The following is a 27322-nucleotide window of genomic DNA, read 5'->3' as shown; positions in this document are numbered from 1 at the left end:
AAAATTGTGAAAGTATAGCATTAGATTTTTTATTACAATTGTCTTCAGTATTATCAACTGAAATTTAAGGGAAGTTTTGGATATTTGCATAAGATCCAAATTATTTTAGTTAATATAATGAGATTAGTATTGCTTAAGTTACCTAACCTATTTCATAGTTGTTTTTTTTTGTTGTTGTTTGTTTTTTTTTTTTTAAACAGAATCTAGGGTGTGGTGATGATTGGTGGTTTTGTTTCTATGGCAGTAGTTGAGAGGGACTTTCCATTTTAAACAGGACTTTAGAGTAAATTAGCTGATACACACAAAGATTTCTTGATCAGAACTCATTAAGAGATGAAGATCAAATTATTAATTGAGTTAGTATGTGTGCATCTGGATCCCAAAGCCCTATGTGTAGTTCTCATCTAACTGCTGCACTCTCCTAATTCTGGATATAACATAGGTTGATATGATTTTCTTTTGTATGACAGACACCTAAATTTATTGGATTCTCGTAGCTGGAAGAAAATGCTTGCTGATTAGGATTAGCAAAGGAGCTGTTGATGTTGAGTAAGAACATCATGCTTCTGTGTTTTTTGGATAGTATTAAATAGTTTACATTATTGTGGAGGCCCTTGTGATATGTTTAGGTATAAAGGAAATAAGTACCTTATTATTATTATCATCTTATTATTCAGAGAAACCAAACAATGTGAATTTTAAAAATGATAATCAATTTTGGCAGATTTTACACTATTAAAAATGTAACATTACATTTTTCATCAAGGTTTGAAGGAATCTCATTACAATCTTAATAAAATAAGCTTGTTAGACATATCTTTTTATAGGATCATTGTTATATGTCTTAAATGCAAATTAGAGATCCTTTGTTGGGTATTTTTATGCAAAGAAAAAGAACTCTTCTGCCAAAGTTTCAATTTAGCTTAATTAGATGGAATATATTCTAGAATCTGAGACATTTTGTACATATATGGATAAAAAGCTTTATAATTATAACTTAAGCAGAGCAACTGGCAAATGGAATTTATCTTACCCAGAGAATTTCAGTTTTTTGGCTATAATTACTCAGAGAGTACTTTTTTGTTAAGATTAGTTTCTGACTTTTGGTGAAATTGTGATTCCAAGGATTATTAACTAAATATTAATGAAATGCTTATGGTGGGGAAACTAAAAAAATTTAAATGATTTTTAATAATGTATCTATTGAAATATTTATTAGGTATGAAATTGAGAAAGGAATCATAAGTATTTTGCAGATTTGGCAACAGAAGCCTATAAAAGAACTAAAGTGTTTACTCTAAGATTGTTCCTGGAGTTGAGACTTTAAGATCTTAGATCTCAACTCCTATGTTCTATTTTAATTATATTATATTCCCCCCCATCCCTCCTCTCCTCCAAAAAAACAAAAAAAAAAACAAAAAAAACAAACCTGGATAAAATGTTAAAGTCCCCTCTCTTGTTAGAACCCTGAGGTATTTTTGGTTTTTCCCACTGTGGTCAGTTTGGTCCTAAGTCTTGTTTTTCCTGGTTTTGAAACATCTGGTAAATCTACCTCTTCTCCATTTTCTTTTTTTTTTTTTCAATTTAAATATCACTTTTTATTTTCTAATTTTGAGAATATTAATAAATACATTAGAGCAGTAGTACATGCTTACAATTTAGAAATAAATATTGCATAATGAGAGTTACAGGCTCAGATGTTCTTTCTGACATCTTTTTTTTAGAACTAATTTATGTACCATGATTCTACTATCTGCTTCTATGGATTTACCTATTCCAGACTTTTTACATAAATCTTTCACATAAATGGAATCTCTCTCACTCTTTTTGGCTCTGTCTTCTTTCACTTTAACAAGTTTTCCGAGGTTCATCCATGATATGCCATGTCTTACTACTTCATTCCTTTCTTTCTTTCTTTTTTTTTTTTTTATTGTTGGTTGTTCAAAACATTACATAGTTCTTGATATATCATATTTCACACTTTGATTCAAGCGGGTTATGAACTCCCATTTTACCCCTTATACAGCTTGCAGAATCTCATCAGTTACACTTCCATTGATTTACATATTGATATACTCATGTCTGTTGTATTCTGCTGCCTTTCCTATCCTCCACTATCCCCCCTCCCCTCCCCTCCCCTCTTCTCTCTCTACCCCCACTACTGTAGTTCATTCCTCCCCCTTGTATTATTTTTCCCTTCCTCTTCTCCATTTTCATTCTCACTATTCCAGTTGAGCTTTCATAATCTTATACTGGGATTACAGTTTGTTCTGTAGCATAAACTGCTATCAATTAACATTTTAGGAAATGATACTTTTTCCTATGTACCTCCCCTGGTTTTGACCCTGAAAAGATTTTCTCTTGATTACTCATATCCGCACATATTTGTCATGCGTTTACTGTTATGGTATTAGTATAGTATGGAGTTTATAGAAAGCACTAGGAGAATGTGAATATGTATATAATTTGTTGTAAGGAGGTAAGGTTTAAATAAATCAGATTGCCACTTATCATTCATTTGTGGAGAAAATATGCACTGAAAATCTAATAGAAAAAGTAATGTATTTTTCTTTTTTTTCCCACAGGTTCCTGTTGCATGTAAATCATGTCCCTGTGGTTACATATTTATTAGCAGAAAACTTTTAAATGCAAAACACTCAGAGAAATCACCATCTTCTACAGGTAATAGAGTTTAATATTTAAATATTAGCTATTAGAGGGATGTAACTCAGTGGTAGAGTGCCTTAGCATGCTTGAGGCTTTGGGTTTGATGCCAGTGCGTGCACAAAAAGAGTTATTAGAAATTGGCCTATGATTGGTTCATTTCATTTAAATGGTTAACTACCTTGCTGATAAAGTTTATAAAATAATATTTATTTTAAATTTTATTTTTTTTTGAGAAGCTAAGCAGTAATTGATATTGAGTAATTATACATATCCTAGTTCCCTCTGAAATTCCACCTTCCTGCTTCCCCCATCCCAAGTAACCACTGCTGCTTTCTACCTCTGTTCATCTAAATGGAATCATATAGTATGTATGATACTCTTAACCTGGTTTCTTTTACTGATCACAATTATTTAAGATTCAACCCAAGTTTTATGTATTAATAAGGTTTAATTTCTTTTTATTACTTAGTAATAATATTTGTATAGATATGCCACAATTTGTTTATCTACTCATCTGTTGGGTTTTTTCCTCCAAAAGCTCTTATAAAATTTGCAACATTTCTAAAGTGTTTTTTGGTGGTGGTTGGTGTTGTTTTTTTTTTTAATCTAGTCACTGAAAAAAATACATCTTGGTTTTGTGTGAATATATTTTTTATTGTTTATTCATAATTCTCTGAGACTGTCTAATCTTATTTGAATTTATTACTTTTCTGTTAATATAGACAAATGGGTTTGTTCAGTAAAAGACAAAATTTTGTTAAGCATTCTTTGATGAAATCATAGCCTCATACACTGGTATCAAAATAAGATTAGACTGATGACAAAGACACAGTGAGTACCTACATGCTGGGTGCTGTTCTAAACCTTGGTTATAAATTTGTGAATTTACTCTAAATGCTGGTTCACTGCTATTATAGAGTTTATATTCTCGTCAGAGGAAGATAGTGAACAGAGATAAATGGGCAATATTACCTTGTGATAAATGCTTTGTAGAAAATTAAGGTACCATACTAGCATGTGACTAGAAGGCTACTTTTGACTGGATGGCATCTCTGAGGAGGTGATATTTAATTGAGCTTGACTGGGAAGATGGGGTGGGCCATGATGAGGTCAGGGAGAGGAACATTCCTGACAGATGGAAATAGCAAATGCAAAATTCCAAGGCTGGATAAAGTTTTTAAATTTTAGAAACAAAAATGCCCACTGTGGTTACATCCTAGACAGTAAGATAAGAAGACTGAGAGTCCAGAGGGATAGGCAGGCCATATTATGTAGAGTTTTGTAAACCAGAGTAACAAATTTGAATTTTGTTTTTAAAAGGTTGGGAGAAGCTATCCCTGGATTTTAATTTATAATTAAATTTCTTAAAAGTAAGATTTACTTTGGGCAGCTAAGATTGTGGCTCAGGTGGTAGAGTGGTCACCTAGCTCACATGAAGCACTGAGTTCGATCCTCAGCACCACATAAAAATAAAGATATTGTATCCACCTAAAACTAAAAACTTAAAAAAAAAGATTTACTTCAGATAATTTGTAGTATATAGGAGAAATTTAAAAGTATTTTTAAAAATTAATTTGTAATACTGGGAATTGAACCCAGATCCTTAAGCATGCTAAGCATGTACTTTACCACTGGGCTAAGTCCCCAGTCCTAAAAAGTAGAATTTCAAAAAAAATTTAACAGCAGTGTGTGTAATGTATAATGACTCAATCTGAGTTATTAACATTTCTGTCTCTTCTAGCATTTTCATTTCTCTGTTTTGGGAATCTTTGGACCCTTCTAATTATTTTGAAATATATCATAAATTTTTGTATAGTTTCCCTACTATGCTATAGAATACTAGAATTAATTCCTCCTGTGTAACACTGTACTTTGGTACCCTTTATCCAACCTTCTGTCTACCCTCCTCCTGCTTTACCCTTCTTAGTCTCTAGTGACCGGTGTTCTATAACTCTTGAGATACTAACTTTTTTAGCTTTCACATGAGTGATGAAAATATGCAATACTGTCTTTTATGTGTCCAGTTTATTTCACTTAACATGATGCCCTCTAATTGTATATATATTGACACAAATGACTTTCTTTTTTGTGGAGGAATACTAGGGATTGAACTCAGTGGCACTCAACCACTGAGCCACATCCCTAGCCCTGTTTTGTATTTTATTCAGAGACAGGGTCTCACTGAGTGTCTTAGTGCCTCACATTTGCTGAGGCTTGCTTTGAACTTGCAATCCTTCTCCCTTGGACTTCCAAGCTGCTGGGATTACAGTTGTGTGCCACCTCACCTGGCCATGACTTTCTTTTTATGGCTGAATAATATTCCATTTTATGTATACCACATTTGCTCTACCTTTTTGTACACTGATGGACGCTTAGGTTGATTTTCAAGATACGGATTTCACTATTGTGAATTGTGCTGCAATAAATATGGGAGTGCAGATGTCTCTTTGATACATTTGATTTTATTTTCTATGGATATATACCCAGTAGTAGGGTTGCTGGATCATGTATGATAGTTCTAGTTTTAGTTTCTTGAAGACCTCCAAAGTGTTTTCCATAGTGGCTATACTAATTTACATTTCCACCAACAGGATTTAACAGTTTTCTTCCTCTACATCCATACTAACATTTCTTAATTTTTTTGTGGTTTTGATAATAGCCTTTCTAGCATGGGTAAAATGATATCTCATTGTAGTTTTAATTTGCATTTACTTGATGATTTTGATATTAAGCGTTTCATCTACTTATTGGCCACTTGTATATCTTCTTTAGTGGAATGCCTATTTAGATTTTTTTTGCCCTCTCCTTTTTTTTTTTTTTTGGTACCAGGAATTGAACCCAAGGGACTTAACCTCTGAGTCGCATCCCCAGACCCGTTTTTTATTTTGAGATAGGGTCTCATTAAGTTTCTTACCATCTTGCTGAATGGTTGAGCTGGCCTTGAACTTGTGATCTTCCTGCCTCAGCCTCCTGAACTGCTGGGATTACAGGCATGTGCCACCACACCTGGTTCTTCACCCATTTTAAAAATCAGATTGTTTTCTAGCTGTTGAATTGCGTTTCTTAAATATTTTGGATATCAATCCCTGTTGGTTAAGTAACTTCAAAGTATTTTATTACATTCTTCAGGTTGTCTCTTCATTCTGTTGATTTTTTTTCCTTGTACAGCAGAAGCATCTTAGTTTGATATAATTCCACTTGTCCATTTTGATTTTTATTACCTATGTTTCTGGGATCTTATCTACTCCCCCCCCCCAAAAAAAAAATCATTGTCTGTACCAATGTCTAAAAGTGTTTCCTCTCTTTTCTAGTAGTTTTTTAGTTTCAGGTCTTAGGTCTTTGATCCATTTTGAGTTGATTTTTATATATGGAGAGAGTTAGGGATCCAGTTTAATTCTCTTGCACATACATATACAGTTTTCCCAGTACAATTTATAAAGAGATTAACCTTCCTACAATGTACTTGGCAACCTTTGTTGAAAAATCAGGTGACTCTGTGTATATGGATTAATTTCTGGGTTTTCTGTTGTTTCATTGATCTCTGTGTTAGTTTTATACTGGTACCACACTGTTTGGTTACTGTAGCTTTGTAGTATGTTTTGAAGTCAGCTATGGTAATGCCTCCACCCAGCTCTGTTCCTTTTGCTCAGAATTGCTTTGGCTATTCAGGGTTTTTTGTGTTTCCATATGAATTTTATGATATTTTCCCCTCTATTTTGGTGAAGATTGTCATTGGCATTTTTTTAAAATATTTTATTTTTTTAGTTGTAGATGGACACAATATCTTTATTCTTACTTATTTATTTTTGTATGTGGTGCTGAGGATGGAACCCAGTGTCTTACGCATTTGAGGCAAGCACTCAGCCAATGAGCTACAACCCCAGCCCCTGTCACTAGCATTTTTTAAAACAATATTTTTAGTTTTAGATGGACACAATACCTTTATTTTGTTGATTTAGTTTTTTTTACGTGGTGCTGGGGATCGAACCCAGTGCCTCACGTGTGCTACGCAAGTGCACTGAGCCACAACCCCACAATACAATGGGGGTTGCATTGAATCTGTAGATCACTTTTGATATGGATATTTTAAAACAAGTAAATAAAATAAAGGCTTTGTGTCCAACTACATCCCCCCCAAAAAATATTAATTCTTCTAATCTGTGAACACAAGGGATATCTTTTCATTCTTCATTTCATATCTTAATTTTCTTTCATCAGTGTTTTGTAATTTTCCCTGTAGAGCTCTTTTTCTTTCTTGGCTAAATTTAATTCCTAGGATGTTTTGTTTTGCATTTTTGGTAGCTAGTATGAATGGGGTTGTTTTCTTAATTTCTTTTTCATCAAGTATGCTATAAGTATATAAAATGCTACTGTTTTTTGTTTGTTGATTTTGTATCCTGCAATTTTACTGAATTTGTTATCAGTTTTATAGTGGAGTCTAGGTTTTTCTCCATATTAAATGTTACTACCTGCTAACAGGGATAATTTGACTTCCTCCTTTCTGATATGGATGCTCTTTACTTCTTTTTCATGCCTAATTGCTCTTTCTAAGAAGAGTGTTTCTGGATATTCTTGTTTTGTTCCAGACCTTAGAGGAAACAGTTTTAGTTTTTTACCATTCTTTATGATGTTGGCCATAAGTTTGTCATAGGTAGCCTTTATTGTGTTGATGTATGTACCTTCTACACCTAATTTTTGAGAATTCTTTTTTCCATCATGAAGGAATCTTGAGTGAGAATAGTGTAATTTTTAAGTCACTACAGTTTATCAAGTGCTTAATGAATGTTATAAATTGGATCTAGACCACTACAAGGAAAATCAATTGCTAATATCTGAAAGATAATCTACTTCATTAATAATAGTGTGGTTGAAATGAAATACCTGTTTTTTGACCACAGTCTGACAGAAATGTAAAGAACTTTGTCTTTATGAACATGGCAAACCTAGGTACTTTCATTATTAATAGGAGCATAACTTGGCAAAACTTCTTTAGAGAGCAATTTGGGAGGTGGTGTCGGGGAGGTACTGGGGATTGAACCCAGCAGTATGCTACATCCCCAGACTCTTTTGTTTTTTATTTTGAGACAGGGTCTCACTGAATTGCTTAGGGTCTCTAAGTTGCTGAGGCTGAAGTTGGAATCTTCCTGCTTCGGCTCCTTAGTTGCTGTGGTAACACGCATGCACTATCATTTCCAGTTTGGAGAGCAGTCTTAAAATAGTAAAGTTTTAAAGACACATAACCTAGAATCTGAGGTTTTTTTTATGAATAGACCTATAACAGCATAATTATTTATATACTCAAAGAAGTATGTATAAGGATTTTAAGGCAGAACATTATAATAGCAAAAATTATTAATAAACCAGATATCATCAGTAGGAAAATGGTTAAATAAAGTAGGATATGTTTTTAGGGAACAGTATAGAAAAAAAATAATATAGATTTTTATGTACTGACATGGAAAAACCTCTAACTCAGTGTTAATTTGTTAATTTAAGAAAAAAGTACAAAAGAATACTTGTAGCATGAGCTCATTTGATTTTTAAAACCCCACTAAAAATTTTCTTCTCCGTACTGGCTATAAAATCCAGGGACTCAAACATGCTAGGCAAGTGTTCTACCAGTGAGCTATACCTCCAGCCCCACCAAATGATATCTGTATGTGATATTAATCAGTAAAAGTGAATCATACTAATGCTCAAATTATAATTACTCATTCTAAAAATGAAATTAAAACTGTAAAAGATACTTTAAATTTTAGTGGGCCATGTAACTATTATCATATACAATTTTTTTAATATTTATTTTTTAGTTTTCGGTGGATACAACATCTTTATTTTTATGTGGTGCTGAGGATCGAACCCAGCGCCCCGCGCCTGCCAGGCGAGCATGCTACTGCTTGAGCCACATCCCCAGCCCTTCATATACAATTTTTATGTTGTGTAGGAGGAAAAGAATCTGATAGTTCGAATAGATTTATTTAGGTATGAATTGTTCAGAACTCTTGTTTTTGAAATATACCTTCATAATACATAGAAATAAAGAGAAAGTAGAATAACACTATAAAACTTAATCTAATTGAAAATATGTATAAATAATCTATTGTAGAAATTAAGACTTTTTAAAGGTTTAAAATTAATTTTGGTGAAAGGGAGAAATGAGTGTTACAAATAAAACTGTGTTAAGAAGTATATTGGGGGCTGGGGATGTGGCTCAAGCGGTAGCGGGCTCGCCTGGCATGCGTGCCACCCGGGTTCGATCCTCAGCACCACATACCAACAAAGATGTTGTGTCCGCCGAGAACTAAAAAATAAATATTAAAAATTCTCTCTCTCTCTCTCTCTTTCTCTCTCTCTCTCTTTAAAAAAAAAAAAAGAAGTATATTGGGTGATATGTCAGTATTACAGACTAACTACAGTGTTTTCAGCTGAGCATTCAGGTGGAGCATGCCTGTAATCCCAGTGACTCTAGAGGATGAGGCAGGAGGATTACAAGTTTGAGGCTAGCCTCAGCAATTTAGTGAGGACTTAAGCAACTTAGTGAGACCCTGTTTCAAAATAAAAAACAAAAGGGCTGGGGATGCCACTCAGTGGTAAAGTGCTCCTGATTTCAATCCCCACAATCAAAAAGAAAAAAAAAAAGTGCACAGTGTTTTGTAAAAGTTCCTAGAACCTCAGACAATTAATTATTCTTTGATGCCTTTCCAAGTGAGTTAAATATATGTCAGTTCATTTATTTATTTATTTTTGTATGAAATTGAGGTAAGTTTTTGAAATTAGGATTTAATTTTTAAATTGAATAGTTGAGAATTTAAAAAGTAGCCTTGAAATTTAACTTGAAATTGGCAATTTGAAGAAATTTCTTTGACCCATCAAGTCCCAGTTTTTCAACTCAGTGAATATTCAAATATTATTTCAGTTACCGTAAGTGTTATGTTTCTTGCCCAATTTAAATCTTTGTGTTCCACATCTGTTTATAGAATAAAATAGGTTAAAAGAGGGATTAAAGAAACATTATGTTGGGAGTGTTTGTACTGTGAGTTTTGAGCTTTGTGGTAGTTTCTAATCAAATATTTGGTCAAGGGACCATTAATTAACTCATTTTGTTCTAGATCTTTTAAGTTTGGTTTACCAGAGGAGATTTCAAGTGGTTAGTAACATCAGAGGTGCCATTCTGCATTTAATTACTGTGGCTATATATTTTCCTTTCTAAAATTTAATTATAAGCCTTATGAAAGCAAAAGTAAAATGAAATTCTAAATGAGGTACTAATCCACAAAAGACTTCCTCTATAGGTGAGGAAAAAGGGTTCAGCTGGTACAAAAAGAAATTGCTTATTAGTATTTTAACTCTATATTTCTCAGTGAGTATATGTTTTGCTGTAAACTTAGTCAAAATACCTCACCATTTTTAATTGGGAGAAGAAAATAAAGGAAAGTAATTAAACCCAAATTTTTCAAATTATTCTTAAAGATAAATTATCAGGCAAAGCTGATAAAATGTCTGAAAATGGCAAATTCACTTTAGTTAAAAATGAAGAAATCATCAGTCCCTTTTGTAAACTCAAAGTGATTGAATATTAATAATTTAGAAGCAGTCCTTAACTCTGAAAAGGAGATGTGGTATTATTATTTCAGAAAATGTTGTTCTCCTTATATATTTAAATTGCTATACATTAAGATATGGAACATAGCTTTTATACACTTATCTTTTCACCTGTGGATTAAAAAAAAACAAAACCAAATACCTTCACCTCTGAACCTGTAGTTTTAGGCTTTTAATGATATGTAGAGATGTGTATATTCATCTTGAAGACATTTTCTCATAGACTCCTCTGACTTGTAATTAAGACTGATTGTTTTTAAGTTTGCTTCACAGCTGTGTGATTAGGATTTCTTTCTACTATTCTCCCAAGATAATTCTGCTTTTTCTCATATACACATGTTTTTCTTACTTCACATATTTTTATTTCTGGAATACATTTCTCAGTAATTGTTGTATATATGGGAAAAACCTTTCAGAAAAGGAATGTGATGGTACATTCTATCTTTCGTTGTGAATATTTTGCATTCACTTTGATGTTCTTCCTTGGTACTCAGTGAGTACTCTCTGGAGCTGGGCCTGTAGATCAGTGGTAGAATGCCTGCCTCCTTAGCATGTGCAAGGCCTCAGGTTCCATTCCCAGCAACACATAACCAACCCCCACCTCCACATAAATACAAACACACACACACACACAAAAAAAAAAAAAAAAAAAAAAAGAAGAAGAAGAAGAAAGTGGGTTATTTTCATCTGAAGGCTAAAATCTTCCTATCAAGGCAGTTTTTAATCTATTATTTCTTTTTCCTTGTTCTCTTTTCTTGTTGCAATATATATACTGATATTTTGGGTGATGTGTCCTTATTACAGACCACAGAAATTGATACAGTGTTGGACAAATAGTTTATTTTTCCGGTTCAGTGAAGGATGAAGCCAAGCTGTACAGGATAAATATCTAGGTTCTTTTCTTCTGCCTGAGAAGATGTGGCTTTCATATTCTTTGTTATAAGTTAACTATTATACCTCCAGGAATCCCATAAACATTCTAAGCAAGAAGAAGAGAGAAGGGCAGAGAGACTAACCATCCTTATATCTTTGGGGAAAAAAAATCTGGAAACCTAACCCAGTGCCACTTACACGTTATTGGTCAAAACTAAATTTCCTGGCCATCTTACCTGTAGGATAATGTATAGTAGATAATTAGCAATTCTGTTTCATGTTTTAGATTTTTTGGATCTTTCCTTCATTTCTCTTTCTTGTATATTATCAGGCTCTCTTAAGAAGCTAGTAAACCAAAATAGAAAATACTGAGGTTCTTATAAATTGTTAGTTCCTTGTTGTATCTCCCTTTCTATAACATTAACGAAGGGAACATTTTACTGGAAAGAAAATTGTATTTTATGGATCACTGGCTATGAATTTTTATAACTGGTTATTACATAAATACTTACTACTTCCAATTATCCAATTGGCATGATCATTTTTGTCCACAATTCACTTCTACATTTACAAACAGAATTTTCATTATTTATATAAGCACATCTATCAGTGAATATTTAAGACTGAGATGTATCTGATATCCATAATCTGATGCTTTGCAGAAAGTGTAGGAAAGAAGGGTTTTTAATCACTTTTCATTTGAGAGGCCTTATGTAAAAATCAATAATTTAGAAGTTCTAAGTCTCCAAAGGAGATTTTTAAATGCGCCTACTGTAGAAATGGCTACATACAATGAGATTTTTAAAAAACGTCCTGCATGTGCACATCCTTTTGTAACTGCTATACCATTTTTTTTGTTTGTTTGTTTCAGCTGTTTTGCCTTGCCTGCAAGAGAGGCCTGGATAAGGTGGATATTTTGCCTTGACTTCTTTGATGTCCTGAACTTTGTATAGTTCTTTATTTTTCTCTAATCTGTTCATTATAAATTTAGCTTGCCATTTCTGATTAATATCTTTAATTGTCTTCACTATATTATTAGTTTTTGTTCTGAAGCTCTTGCTGGTATTTGACAGGTTAATGTCTGTTTTTCAAATTCAAATAAATTATCCAGATCCTTACCACTAAAGCTTTCTGGAATGCTTTAGACCACCTGACTTTGTGAGAATTATGCTTCTTTTATAAAGTTTTTAAGACATTTGGATTTATAAAATCTGAATACTTTTGCAGTCCTTGAGGATGAACATTATGTTGAGGCTGGGGACGCTGAACAGAAATAACCCTTCTCCTTAGGCATTTTGAACCTGTGTGTATTTGGGTACACTGAGCTGGGGAAACTGTATTTTTATTTTGATAAGTGATGTTGAATATCTTTTCATTTGCTTGTTGGCCATTTGTAGAACTTCTTTGGAGAAATGTTTATTCAAGTCCTCTGCCCATTTTTTTTAATCTTTATTTTTTTATTTATTTTTATGTGGTGCTGAGGATTGAACCCAGTGCCTTACATGTGTGAGACGTGTTCTGCCACTGAGCCACAATGCCAGCCCCCTCATGCCCATTCTTAAGTCGTTTATTTATTATTGAGTTGTAGGAATTTTACATATATGTACGTATATATATATTCTTGATATTAATCCCTTATCTGTTAATAGTGATTTGAAATTTTTTTTCCTGTTCCACGTGTTGACTTTTCACTGTTGATAGTGTCTGTTGATGCACAATAGTTTTTAGTTTAGTTTTTTTTGCGGGGTGGGGTGGGGTGCTAGGGATTGAACCCAGGGGTGCTTAGCCACATCTCCAGTCCTTTTTATTTTTTTATTTTGAGACAGGTCATCTTCCTGCCTCAGTCTCCTGACCTGCTGGGATTACAAGTTTACACCATGCTAATTTGTTTGTTTGTTTGTTTGCTGGGAATTGAGCCTCTGCAACTTGTGTATGCTCTAGGCAAGTACTTTGCAGCTGGGCCACATCATCAACCCAAAACCTTTTAATTTTTTTAAAAATATTTTTTTAGGGCTGGGGATGTGGCTCAAGCGGTAGCGCGCGTGTGGCCCGGGTTTGATCCTCAGCACCACATACAAACAAAGATGTTGTGTCAGCTGAAAACTAAAAAATAAATATTAAAAAAAATTTTTTTAGACATTGGTGGCCCTTTATTTTGTTCATTTATTTATATGTGGTGCTGAGAATTGAACCCATTTTCTCACACATGCTACAGAAGCACTAAACCACTGAGCCACAACCCCAGCTCCAGAAACCTTTTAATTTTGATGAAGTCCCGTTTGTCTGTTTTTCTGTAGTTGCTGTGTTTTTTGTATTGTATTAAAGAAGTTATTGCCAAAATTAAATGTCATGAAACAGTTCCATTATATTTTTTCTAAGAGTTTTATGTTTATGAGTTTTATGTTTAATAGTTTATGTTTAGATCTTTGACTCATTTTGAGTTTGGTATATGTTGTAAGGATCCAGTTTCATTCTTTTGCATGTGGATATCCAGTTTTCCTATCATAACTTTTTAAAAATACTGTTCTTTCCTCAGTGAAGGATTCTTGAAGTTTTAAAAAGTCATGTGACCATATATGTGTTTGTGAACTCTTTGTTTTCCTTTGATCTGTATGTTTGTCTTTATGTTAATACTACACTATTTTGATTACTCTAGTTTTGTAGTAAGTTTTGAAAAGAAGGGAGTGTGAAATCTCTTTACTTGTACATTTTTAAGGTTGATTTCATATGAATTTTGGAATAGATTTTTCTGTTTATGCACAAGAATCTTATTCTTAACAATATAATCTCCTTTCATAGCTTTCCGAAGATACACAATAATAGAATGTTTTAAAATTTTATTCTTGTTTCCTTGATCCTTCTCTCATACTTTTTATTTTCCTCAAATTGTTGGTAATCCTTGATTGCCTGTTTACATAATATTTATATGTGAAGCGCAGTTTATCATTATGGATAACTGCATGAAAATTCAACATTATTTTAAAGGTCTGTTTTTTTCATTATCGATTTATCTTTTATTTATTTATTTATTTATTTGTGGTGCTGAGGATTGAACTCAGGGCCTTACACATGCCAGGCAAGCACTCTACCACTGAGTCACAACTCCAGCCCCCTTAAGGGTCTGTTTTAATAACAGTTTTTATTAGTGTATAATTGGGAGGAGTTTAACAGCAGTTTTGGATGTGCATTAGGTGAGCATGCAGGATACTGCTTAGTAATATCCTTATTATTACTAAAATAAGCAAAGCTTCATTCTGGAACAGGATGTGAAATCTCATAGAGTATTTCATTCTTGTGAGGAGTTGCCTTTTTTCTGTTAAGGCTTAAAGTTCTCTTGCACATTGCTCTGTTTTTTTGCATTTTATTTCTGTATGTTAGTTGCTCTCTGTATATAGATTCAGTTATTGTGCAGTAGTTTTATAGTTTTTCTGATGATCATGCAGTGGCCTGCTCCCCATTTCTGTACTTTTTATTGTGTTCTGGAAATATCTTTAGGACTCTCTTAGTAAGAACAACTCTATCCCTTCTATAATTTAATCCTATTTTGGGTTATACTTCTATCTAGTTTCATTTCTTTTTCTTTTTTTGCTTTGGTAGTTGGAAATGCCTTTATTTTATTTGTTTATTTATATGCGGTGCTAAGGATTGAATCCAGTGCCTCACAAGTAGTAGGCAAGTGTTCTTCCACTGAGCTCCAGCTCTAGCCCTCTATCCTGATTTCTTAATCAGAACCATTGGCTTTCTACTTCGCTGAAATTATGTAATTTTTGGATCACTAGTAGCACCTTTTCTTTGTTTCCAGCACAAATTTATTTTCCCTTTTCTCACATTTACCTTCATTTCAGTGGAATTTTGAGGTGGTGGTGAGGAAAATGCGTATACTGAGTCTGATTTTATTTATTTGGTAATACTTAATATGTGGAGTTTATGTTCTACATTCTGTGAAAAAGACAACGGAATCCCACTTTCATAAAGTATATTTTGATAGGGGAGACATTAAACATATTAGTAAGTATATTATAGATTACAGTAGGAGATGATAGGAAGTAAGTTGGTTGGGAGATTCAGAGGGAGTGACAAATAAATTGATGGCTGGGCTGGAGGTGTAGCTCAGTGGTAGAGTGCTTACTTATGTGCTCAAGGCCCTGTGTTCAATCCCTAGCATCACAGAAAACAAAACAAATAACCCCCCAAAACATTTAGGAACATATAGATGGATATCTGAAGGGAGAAAGCCAGTCTCATGAAGACTCTTTGAGGAGAGCTCTAGGCATGAGGATTAATTATAATTACAGGATTATTATAGACTCAGAGGGAGGAGCTTGTTTTATTAAAAAAAAAGGTATGTCTAGATTGTAGTTAATGATGTGGTGTAGTATGCAATAGAATTGGAGAGAAAGATGAATGTTGGATCTTACAGGAACTTGTGGTTAGGAATCTTAATTCTAAACAATGCAAAACTAATGAAAATCTTTTCATCATTTTCAAAGCTAATGAAAGGCCTTCATGAAGGAAAGATATACAATTTTTTTAAAAAAGATAATATTGGCTGCTATGTAGAGAAAGGGTTTGATTAGGATGTTGCACATGGAGAAATGAAGATTATGGATATATTTTGGAAAGAGTATGAATGGACCTTTATGGTGGTATAAGAAGTGAGACGAATCAGTTGGCTTGTGCAACTGGTTGGTGTTTTTTTACTAATAGATGAAGGTTGGAGAATAAGCAAATTGGAAAGAGGAAGCAAATTATTTTTAATACATTTAAAATACTTAATATAAGTGAAGTTGTCTGGCAGTTTAGGGAAGAGATTAGAGCAGAAGATATAAACTTTGAAGCTACCATAACAGTAGTGTTTGATATTATGGGTCTGTAAAAGTTAAAATAAAATGATAAAGGAAAAAGAGCTTAGAACTTAACATTAGAGATTGAGAAAGCACCTAGGGAAGGGAACACAGCAAAAGTAATAAAGAGGAATGGCTGGAAAATCTAAAGAGCCTGAAAATCCAGTGAAGAAATAATTTCAAGGAGTGGAGTGGTCATCTTTATTGAATTTTTTGAAAGATGGTTTAAGATGATAAAAAGTGAAGTTTCTCAAATTGAAGTTGATTTGAAAATAGAAGTTTTTTTTTGTGTGTGTGCTTGATGTTCAATTTCACTGAATTGAGAACTGTTTACTAGCATGGATTGAAGAGTAAATGAGAGGTGAGAAAGTACAGGCACCTCTTTGAGAGTGTGGTTGTGAAGAAATTTGCAGAGATGGGCGGGTAGCTGAAGAAACAAACCTGAATTCACTGTTAAACCTTGAGAGGAGTACTGTGTAAAGTATTACTTATCACTTTCTTTTAACCTTTTTTTTTTTTTTTTGAGAAATTCTAAACATACAAAAAAGTAGACTGTAATCAACCCTGACTTATCCATACCTACAACCTCTTCCCTTGATTATTGTTTTGAAGCAAATATCGTATAATTTCAGGATTCTAAAAGATAGACCTTTAAAAACTTACATAATACCATTCATTATAACCTAAAAAATTAACAATCATTAGTTAATATCAGGTGTCCAAATGTGTTCAGATTTTTACTTTACTCTTAAATGATTTTAAAGTTTTGAAAAAAAAGATTCCAAGTAAGTTCCATAAATTACATATGGGTGGTGTATTTTTTAAAATTTTATTCTAATTTGTTATATATGACAGCAGAATGTATTTCAACTCCTACTACACATATAGAGCACAATTTTTTATGTCTCTGGTTGTACACAAAGTAGAGTCACACGATTCATGTCTTCATATGGGTGATGTATTTTTAGTTCTCTTTTTATCTACTGTTTTCTTTCTTTTCCCCTTATAAGTTGTATGTTGAAAAGCTGCTTTACCTGTCCCTTTGAATGTACTGCTTATAGCCATGGTATAGGTTCTTTTAGTTTTTTTTTTTATTATTATTTTTTATGTTGTAAGTTGGATCTAATGGTGATGAGACTGGATTTTTTTTTTTACATAATTAGTAGGTAGTAATGTGTATTTCTGTTAGTAGGCATTTAAAGTCTGCTTATTTCTCTTTGAGTGATGTTAGCAGTTATTAATGTTTAGTGCTCAGATCAGATTGAAAAATAAGGTGAGACTCTAATTCTGTCTTTCCTTTTAAATTTTCAAAATAATGAATTGATTCTTACAGTAACTTCCTACAGTGGCCATGTAGTTTTTACTTTTAATGTTGTGTACTCAGGGCTTTAAGTATATTTGGTATGTTTTAGTCTGTTGTTGTTTTTATTTTATTGATGTTCATATTGTCTTATAGTCAATGGGAGCCTTTTCAAATTGAACCCTGAGTCTTAACAGCCCTGATTAATAACTTTTTCCCATCTAGAATAATTAAATGTTATTTTATCATCCAGTATATGTTGAATCTCTGACCTAGAATTTACTAATTCTCTAGAAGTATAGTACTAAGAGATAATAATTATTATTTTTAACAATAGCTTTTTAAATTTACTGTATAGTCTTTTAAATTGTTTTTCTTTAGTTCTGGGGATATGAATTTTTCCATTCATTTTGCCCTCTTACCATTGTGATCTTAGGCATTTGTGGAATTCTCTTTCTTGCTTTTGAATTCAGGTATGTATTAAAAGAATTTTTGTTTGTTCTTTAAATTATTTTTTTTATCCAGCATTTTGATTTGTTTGGAGTGGGGTGGGTGGTTTTTTGAGTTAATTAAATCACCAAATTAGTAAAGTTCCTCTATTGCCATTCTATTTATGGAGCAACATTCTCTTATATCAGTAATTGCCTCTTATGTGGCTTACGTGAAAACTACTCAGTTTTATAATGTTTTTAAGAGATTTTCTGTGGGTGCTCTCTATTTGATTTTTTAAAATATTCTATTTTTTACTTGTAGTTGGATACAACCTTTATTTTATTTATTTATTTTTATATGGTAAGGATTGAACCCTAGGCCTAGCACATGCTAGGCAAGCACTCTACCACTAAGCCACAACCCCAGCCCCTCTATCTGATTTTTATTGTAACCTTAGCATGTTATACATAAGATTAGTTTTGCTTCTGCATATTTGACATATTTCAGTATATAATTCAGGTAGGAATGGAGTTCTTTTTATTCCTTTTCTTTTATAATTTTTAGCTTGGAAACAGAAACGCAGAAAGGTTGCTGTGGAATTGTTCAAACTTTTAGGGGCTGAAATTAAAGCTGTCAAATGAAACTTTTGTTTTCTCTTTCAAAATTTTTCTACGTCTCATGTGTAATGTGGATCTGAATTCTGTTGAGCTTCTCTTTTTCCTTCGTGGGTTAGGGGAACATATATTGTTTTATAAAATATTCCAGGAAGCATATTCTAGTGCTATTTAGAAAGAAAAAGAGAGAATAAACAAGTCTAGGACAAACAGGTCTTGCTAAGCCCTAAAATATATCACTTTTATTCACCCATACAGAAAACAAGCATGAGGCCAAGAGGAGGCGAACAGAGAGAGTTAGGAGAGAGAAGATAAATTCTACAGTAAATAAAGATTTAGAAAACAGAAAGAGGTCTCGAAGTAACAGCCATTCAGATCATATCAGACGAGGAAGAGGAAGACCTAAAAGTGCATCTGCCAAAAAACATGAGGAAGAAAGAGGTATGAATAAATTCAAGCAGCTTTTTTTCCCCCCAGTATTAAAATTGGTCAGAGATCTTAATTAGATAGTAGTGAAGAAAGTGGAGTCCGGCATGAGCTTCTGGACTTAAAATCACATCTATATTTTAGTTTGAAATATTTCCTCTATGGTAGATGCTTAGTTAAAAAACTCACACAAATTCTTATTGGAAAGATTTAGATTAGGTAAAATCCACTTTGCTATAAACTGGTATTAGTAAAATACACAGATAAGTTTTTTGTTTTTGTTTCATGGTACTGGGGATTGAACCCAGGAACTCTCTACCACTGAGCTACATATATGTCCAGCCCTTTTTAAAATTTTTATTTTGAGAAAGAGTCTAAGTAGCCCATGCTGGCCTCTAACTTGTGATCCTCCTGCCTCAGCCTTCCCAAGTTGCTGGAAATACAGACATTCCACTGTGCTCAGCCAGAGATAATAATTTGTATATAACATCCTTGAGAAGCATATTAAAATCATTGTACTTTTTTTTTTAAAAAAAAAACTCAAGTCAAAGTTCTTTTAAGACTTATTTTAAACTATTATGCCATGAGTTTTAAACATTTAATGTTTGAAGTGTTTTTGGTATGAATTTTTAAAATGTTTATTGGGAGATTTATGTGCTCCCTGCATTGAGGCAGGTTTTGTTAAAATTAGGTGAATTCTTCTTGATCCAAAATGTATTTCTGTTTCTCCTTATAGGTCTTCTCCTTTTTCCTTATAAGTAGTCTACAAATAACTTGAACTAAAACTTCAACTTTTTTTTCTTTTATATATATGTCATTTAAAAAACTTTTTATCATGGAAAATTTCAACATATTCAACAATAGGGAAACTAGTAAAATGAATACCTATATGCCCATGAATATCTTTTTTAAATTGAGATTTTCAAAGCCAATAATTAATGAAAAAGGGATACTCTTTATAATTCTTTAAAAACCTCTGTCAAAATGATTTCATCTGTAGTGAAATGTATTTATAGTTTCTTAATATTATTTGTGAATTATGCTTTGCTTTTTTTAGTTGTTCTATGTTAGATACTCAAGTGCTTCCTGCATAAATATATACTGTTGTTATTTGAAACACTGAGGATATTCTGTTTACCATTTCTCTAGGTTTTGTATGTTTTTATTTGAATGAAGTTAGTACTGTTGGAGAAGATAACTTCATTAGTATAGCTGTCCTAATTTTTATCAAAGGTGTCTTAAGATGGTGTGACTAAAGGAATGATGTTTATATCATAAATTGACTATCCATGAGACTGTACTTGGGATCTTTAATTCCTTGGATAATTTTACTGTTTTTTTTTCTCTTTCCTTTTTCAATGATGTTCTTCTAGAGCGTTTTGAGTTATTTGCTTAATTTGAATGTGCTTATTTAACAGATCATCAGAATATTTATGTCAAAGGTTATTTTAGAAAGGAAACTGGGTAAAGAAAAGTCAACAGAGAAGAAAAAAGGGAAATATTGCTTGGTCCAGAGAACAACATATTTTTTTCAGTTGATGTAAAGGGAATGTAAATGAAAGAATAGAGAAGGAAATTCTTCTGATGGTAAGAAGAGATAAGAAAACATAATGACAGTCTTTTAGTTGAGGAAATAAAGCCTGAATAGTTTTGCTAAGACTTTACATATATAGGCTTGAATATTTATTTCATGATAACTTGAAAAAAGAAGCATTTATTTGGCTGTAAAATTTCTCAGGTGGTATTTTAGTGTATTATAGAAAACTTTTAAGGAAGCTATTTCAAGAGTAATATATGCTTTTAAAATTTATTTACTTTTAATACACATTGTAGAAAATGTTCAAAGCAATTTCTAGAGCATAATCTGGAATCTTTTACTTTTAGACTGGAATTCAGCAAACTTTTTCTGTAAAGAGGCAGATAGTAAATATTTTAGAGTTTGTGTACCATGCAATCTCTGTCACAACTACTTTACTTTGTCATTATAGCTGGAAATTAGCTACAAAAACAGGAGATGGGTGAGATTTGGCACCCAGATTGTAGTTTTCCAGTTGTTAATGTAGACCATTATTCTCTAAATATATGGATAGAAATTACAAACTATTGAAATGTCTGAATATTTTGGAATAGATTCTTTGGTAATGCTTCTTGTGACTGAGTAGCTATTTAGTTTAATTCTGTTTTTGTTGAGTCACTACTCTTAAAGGACACTTAAAATTTTTGAAGCAAGTTTTAACTTTCATTTTAAACATATGATTTAAGGAAAAAATCTTACAATGTGTCTAAAAAAACAAAACTTTAAAAATTATCCTTTTTGATTTTGAAAAAGGATAGGAAGAAGGAAAAATGGAAAAGGAAAGTATCCTTATTCCCTCCGCCTCCTACAAGTTTATCTTTGAAAAGTATAAGTTAAAACAAAGTCTCTAGTCTAGGGAACACCAGACATAGTTGAGGGAGGGCTACTATATTTATCTTAGGAACATTAGGTGAAAATTTGACTTGGTAAATATTGAGTTCTTGGTAGATACTGAGTTCTTGGTAAATGTTGAGTTGTGTTCCAAATAAGAGATCAGAAATAATCTTCTCTAGGGAATCTCAAGAGCCCAGGAGAAAAAGCCTAAAATAAAAATACTGTCATTCATTCTTTCACAGTCAAGTTCCACATATGTGTACATGCTTCTAATCACCTTTTTTGCTAATACTTCTAAATGTGAACACTTTACCAGGAATAGCCCAGATACCTGGAAGAAAGTATATAATATGTGAAAGGCTGAGACTAAATCAAAAGGTATGAAGAAATAACTTAGAGAAAACAAGTCTTTGCTTGGAGAAGAAAAAAATCAAAACTATCATTAATAATCTTTAGCAAAAGAAGATATAATCATGAAACTAGACCAAATAATATTTGAAAAGCAATTACAGAGGTCAAAAAGGTACCTGAGGAACTTCAAAATATAAACTTGAAAATATTCAGAAGCACCCAAAGCATATATGATTCTCAGAAATGAAAAACCTTAATAGAAAATTTAAAGATAAAATTGAAGAAAAGTTCCAGAAAGGATAGTAATAGGAAAAGAGGTTAAAAAAATAAGATGGAAAAGATAATAAATTCTCAGGTCTAACATCTATAAATAATCAGTTTCAGAAAGGAAAAAAAACCCTAAAAAACACAGAAGATGGAGGAGAAGGAAGTCTTCAATGAAACAATTCAAGAAATGTTCCCAAACCTGAAGGAGCTTTAGTTTTTATATTAAGAGAACCTGTGAAATTCCCAATCTAAAGGATGGTTAAAAATAGAAATGATACCTCAGTGTTTCTTCATATTATGTATCTCTAGAAAGAGAAAAATCATTTAGGTTTTCAGAAAAAGAGGAAAGAATCAAAATGATATTGGAATACAGTGAAATATTGCCTAGCAAGGAACAAATTATTATTATATTAATACCATTGATGAATTTTTAAAACATTGAAAGAAGCTAGACACAAGAGAACATATTATATGATGCCATTTATATAAAGTTTAGTAAGAGAATCTTATGGAAATGGAAATCAGTACAGTGGTTACTGGTGGGCGTAGGAAGGGACTAACTAAAAGCATGAGGGATTTTCTGGAGTAAAAGAAATTTTGTATATCATCATTTTGTGGGTTATATGAGTATATGCATTTATCAGAACTCATCAGTTGTCTTCTTAATGTATTTTTGTATTTCACTGTTATGTAACTTTAGTGATAATTTTAAAAAATAACTATAAAAAAGTTTTGAAAAAAGATTCAATTCAGGGAAAACAATGTGCAAGAAGAGTGAAATCATTCACATAGTCATTGAAAAATGGGTGTTACTGAAATTGCAATTCATAATGAGAAGGTGAGGGCACAAAACCAGAGTGTTTGTGGTGGGAACAGGAGATGCAAAACAAAAAAAAATCCTAATTTTTCATGGTGGGAACTGAATATGTAATGTCTAAACCAATAATTGAATTAGCATCTTCTAAAAAAGTTACTTAGAGATAGATTTGTTTTTGTAAAAACAAAGAGAAGTAACTGAAAAAAAATCAATAGTTGCATCTGGAAAGTGGGAAATTTGCATGGAGGGATGGATGGACTTCTTTTTTTTGTAACAAGTTTTGTAAAATAATTTGACTAAATTATTTGCATGTTTAATTTTGATTGAAATGTCAAAATAACAAAATCATAGTACAAGCTGAAAAGGGCACTTGGAAAAAACATCCACCAAGATGTTTTTTGTGGTTTTGGCTGGCTCATAATTTAATAGGGGGTTTTATCTTTATTTTTTTATCTTTATTTTTCAAATTCTCAATTTTATTTTTTGTGGTATTACGGATTGAACCTAGGAATGTTCTGCTTTTGAGCTACATTTTTATTTTGTATTGAGATAGTTCTCATTAGGTGAAGCTGGCCTTGAATTTGGCAATCTTCCTGTCTCAGCATCCTGAGTCACTAGGTTTACAAGCATGATCCACCATGCCCACCTTGTTTTTCAGATTTTCTTACTGTGAACTTGGATTTCATCTGTAATGAGGAGGGGAAGGGTGGAAATAAATGTTGTTCTTATTTTCTATAGCAGGGCTATAAGATAACAATATTAATATATTATCATTGATGTTCAGAAATAAACATCTAGGGTTAGAAATTTTGACTGAACTCATGGGAGTGAGGAAAAAGAAATAGATGAGATTCTTATAGAAATGATGTAGCTATTGGACTGTGTATGTATAGAAATAGAGTCTCCATTTCAATACCTTTGTATAATTTAAAATAATTAGTAGCATAACATTAAACATATTGTATAATTATGTATAATATTTATTGTCATTAAAAGAAATACTTGAAAGCTTTATAATTTTTTTTAAAGTTGCTGCATTTATATTAAGCTTTCCCTTTTTCTTTTAACAGAGAAACAGGAAAAGGAAATTGACATCTATGCTAACCTCTCTGATGAAAAGGCTTTCGTGTTTTCAGTCGCCTTGGCAGAAATAAATAGAAAGATTATCAATCAAAGACTTATTCTCTGATACTTGTCTGCACAATCTGTTGAAACTTTCTTCAGGATTACATCAGCAAATTGTCAAACAGTTGTGGACTCTCAGGAGCATTCTGACTGCATCAATAAGGGCCATTGATTTTTTTTCTTTTTTTTTTTTTTTTCCCTTTCTGTCATTTAGCCTGTGCCACACTTTGGAAACAAAGCTGTAGGCTTGGACTGTTTTGGTATTTCCTTGTTTACCAAGGAGAATTGTCAGTGTTTTGTGTTGGCATATAAGTAAGTGTATTTACAAAACAAAGTGCTGGATGGGTATTAAGAGGATAAAAAGGGGTAGGACTAACTGCTGAAGTATGAAAACTAGGGAAATAAAATGTTTGATAGTTTTCAGGTTTGCCACCAGAGATGCAATATTTTAAATACTGTCAGAAAGATTGACTTTTAAATATATATATTTCAGATTTTCAGCTCTAACGGACTGCATATATACAGTTCATTTACTTTTAATAAATTGGCAATTGATATTTTATTGAATGGGGAATTAAGAATATAAACTGTAAATTTTGTCTTACATTGATTTTTTTTTCTTGGCCATTATTTTTATGACTTAAGGTATGAGTTATATTTTAGGAGATACTTTCCAGACAGTTTGGAAGTTTGGGTGCTATATGAAGAAAAACATTTAAGGATATATCATACTTCAGATATTAACACCTCTTTTTCTTGAATGTAATTTATTTATTGGTTAAAAAAAAACAAACTTTTGTGCTCTCAAGATGGTGCCTGTTAACCTAAACATAAAATATATTTATTATTATTACATGCAAAATATTTCTTAGCCACTTTTAAGCAGTAATATTTTATCTGAGTGGATGTTCATTCATACATCCTGATGATTATTTAAATTGTTACTTAATCTCCTGGAAGAAAAAATAAATCTTAATATTGAAACTAAGTAGATTAAATAGTGTGGTATAAGCTTTTTGTCCTAGTGAAGTTTGTGAAATTTATTTCAATTCTTAATTTTTCTAGTGTCAAATCTTAAGTTTTTATAATTGACTTATTTTATACTAAATGTTTTCTATTTGGCAATTTAATGACTAATGTATTCAAAGTTGGCAGTAACTCCCCTTCTTTTCAATTCCTCCTCACCCAATCTGTTTGGAAGTCCCAAGCTAACTAGGGAAGTTAGTTACCAATTAGACCTGGTCCCTATTAAAGAGAACTCCCCCTTTTGGGTATATATGTGTATATACATCCCCCCCCACACATACATGCATGTGAATACTCACACATACATACATATTTTTTAATTAACACAGTTACATATTTATGAGGCACAGGGTTATTGGCATATTCATCATCTCAAACCTATCATTTCTTTGTGCTGTGAACATTCAAAATCCTCTCTTCTATACATTTTGAAATATATAATTATTGTCAATCATAGTTCCCTTTCCCTTTAAACAACAGCATTGTCAATTTTATTCTTCATCTTGTATCTCCTGTCACCCTCAAAGGTTCCTTTCCTTAAAGGAAAAAGGTCTACATTTTTTTTCTCTATTTAAATTGGTAGCCAGCAGAGGGAGCTTATGAGGTACTCAAGATGAACTGTAGAATTTTCCTAAGAATTCTTTTTCTTTTAATACATATATATACCTGCAGGTACTACTGCACTTATCTTGTATGCATTTTAAATAAAGGTTTCCCAAGAATGTAATGTGATTTTTATCTTTGAAACATACTATATGAAAGCTATTTTTATTTTGAGCAAGAAAATGTAAAACTGATTAACATGAGATTCCTTATGAACATAAATATGTCCTCAGAAAAACAAGAACAACTTATGGAGAGTTATCTCTTTAAAGAATTATCATGTCAGAGTCTATCCATTTAAAACTGAACACTATTAGAGAAAAGTTGTGTTAAAATACTCATTGAAAGGAAAAGGGAAGATACTGACCTGAGCTTGCTGTATAGCAAATTATTTTACTTTAGATGCTCATGAGGTTATTTAAAAATAATGCTTATTTAAATATTTCTTTGGCAAAGATATAAACTAGGTTTTAGTTAGTGACAAAAGTCATTCTACCATTTTGTCTGAAAATTGTGTTTTCTGGTAGATGTATTTATAAATTTTGGTAGAAAGCTAAAAAATTTAATTTGTCTAGATTTTTTTTAAAGAAAATCCTTTTTTTTTAAAGAGAGAGAAGGAGGAGAGAAAGAATTTTAATATTTATTTTTTAGTTTTCGGCGGACACAACATCTTTGTATGTGGTGCTGAGGGTCGAACCCGTGCCGCATGCATGCCAGGCGAGCCTTGAGCCACATCCCCAGCCCCTGTCTAGATGTTTTGTAATAGCCCCAGAAAATATTACTTTGCCCCTGGTATTGGAAAAAACCTCTTGTGAAAGCAGATATCCTTAGAGCAAAATTATAGTCCTTTAATTACTCGATATAAAATTTGTTCTTCTGTAATATCTGTATGATTACATTCAGAATGTCCTGATGGTTCCATGATTAGATAAAGTCTGTTGAAAATGTTTATTTTTAAATGTAAGCAAGAATAAAAATAATATGGGAGAATTGGAGGGTAGGTTAAACCAAAAAATTTGTATGTTACCCCCCCCCAAGTTCCTAACTCCATAGTATTCTAAAATGTTTAGGGGAGCAGTTTAGCAACTTCAGTCTTGCAAATTATTTCTAAAGTAGTAATCATTGGAAGTGACCAAGCAGCTTGAGGCAATTTATGTTCTAATGAGATAAAAATTGCAACTGTGGGGCCGGGATGTACCTTTTTAAGAGGTCTTGCTTAGCATATGTGAAGTCCTGGGTTTTCAGATCCTCAGCACCAAAAATAACAATAAAAAAATTTACAATTACAAATGACTTAAAAAATTAATTCAAGTAAATTCTTAGTTCTTTAAATTTCAGAAATATTTAAGAAAAAGTCAACAACATCTGTGTTGCTTCCTGAAGGTAATTATTTCAGTGCTTTTTCCTAAGAATTTACATTACAAAATACTTGATTTCCTAAATTCTAGTAATTGTACTTGATTATCCAAATCTGATTATAAAAATGACTTTTATAATATATTTTATTTGTGACTTGTCTCAACCTGTGTGTTCATCTTAAATTTGAAGAACTTAAGCTCTTTGTATATTTATTATAAAAATATTAATAAAATTGATTCCTCTTTCAAAGAGCATTCTAGATGCAAGAAATCATACTGCTAGTCCCTGCTCCCTCACCCCGTGGAAACCAGGACTGCAAAACATGAACTTTACCACTGACCTACTCAGCCTTTTGCCATGTTTTAATGGATTGTTTTTTGTTGTCGAGTTGTAGGAGTTCTCTTGGTCCTTACCAAATACATGATTTGCAGTATGCTCTCCCATTCTGTGAGTGACCTTTTCACTTTGTTGAGTCTTCTGATGCAGAGAAATTTAAAATTTTGGTTTATTCTATTCTAATTTATTTATTTTGTTGTTTGTGCTTTTGTTGTCATATACAAGACATAATTGTGAAATCCAGTGATATGAAGCTTTTTCCCATGTTGT

At 32.2% G+C, this 27322-nt stretch overlaps 1 protein-coding gene across 2 annotated transcripts in view; it reads left to right on the top strand.

Moving 5' to 3' along the window:
• C15H16orf87 (chromosome 15 C16orf87 homolog) overlaps positions 1 to 26818 on the top strand; it is a 31050-nt gene extending 4232 nt beyond the window's left edge. Inside the window, exons 2-4 of one of the 2 annotated variants that reach the window (XM_026406887.2) lie at positions 2586 to 2682; positions 18591 to 18773; positions 23674 to 26818. In XM_026406887.2, the coding sequence (XP_026262672.1) occupies positions 2586 to 2682; positions 18591 to 18773; positions 23674 to 23792 (399 nt within the window). In that variant the 3' untranslated portion in view covers positions 23793 to 26818. The remainder of the gene's footprint in view (positions 1 to 2585; positions 2683 to 18590; positions 18774 to 23673) is intronic. The other variant, XM_026406888.2, reaches the window with a different exon arrangement.
• Positions 26819 to 27322: the final 504 nt, after the last annotated feature.

This window comes from Urocitellus parryii, chromosome 15 (genome assembly GCF_045843805.1).
Source record: "Urocitellus parryii isolate mUroPar1 chromosome 15, mUroPar1.hap1, whole genome shotgun sequence".
Lineage (NCBI taxonomy): Eukaryota > Metazoa > Chordata > Mammalia > Rodentia > Sciuridae > Urocitellus > Urocitellus parryii.
Note: the sequence above shows the minus strand (reverse complement) of the source record. Positions and strands in the feature narration are given on the sequence as shown.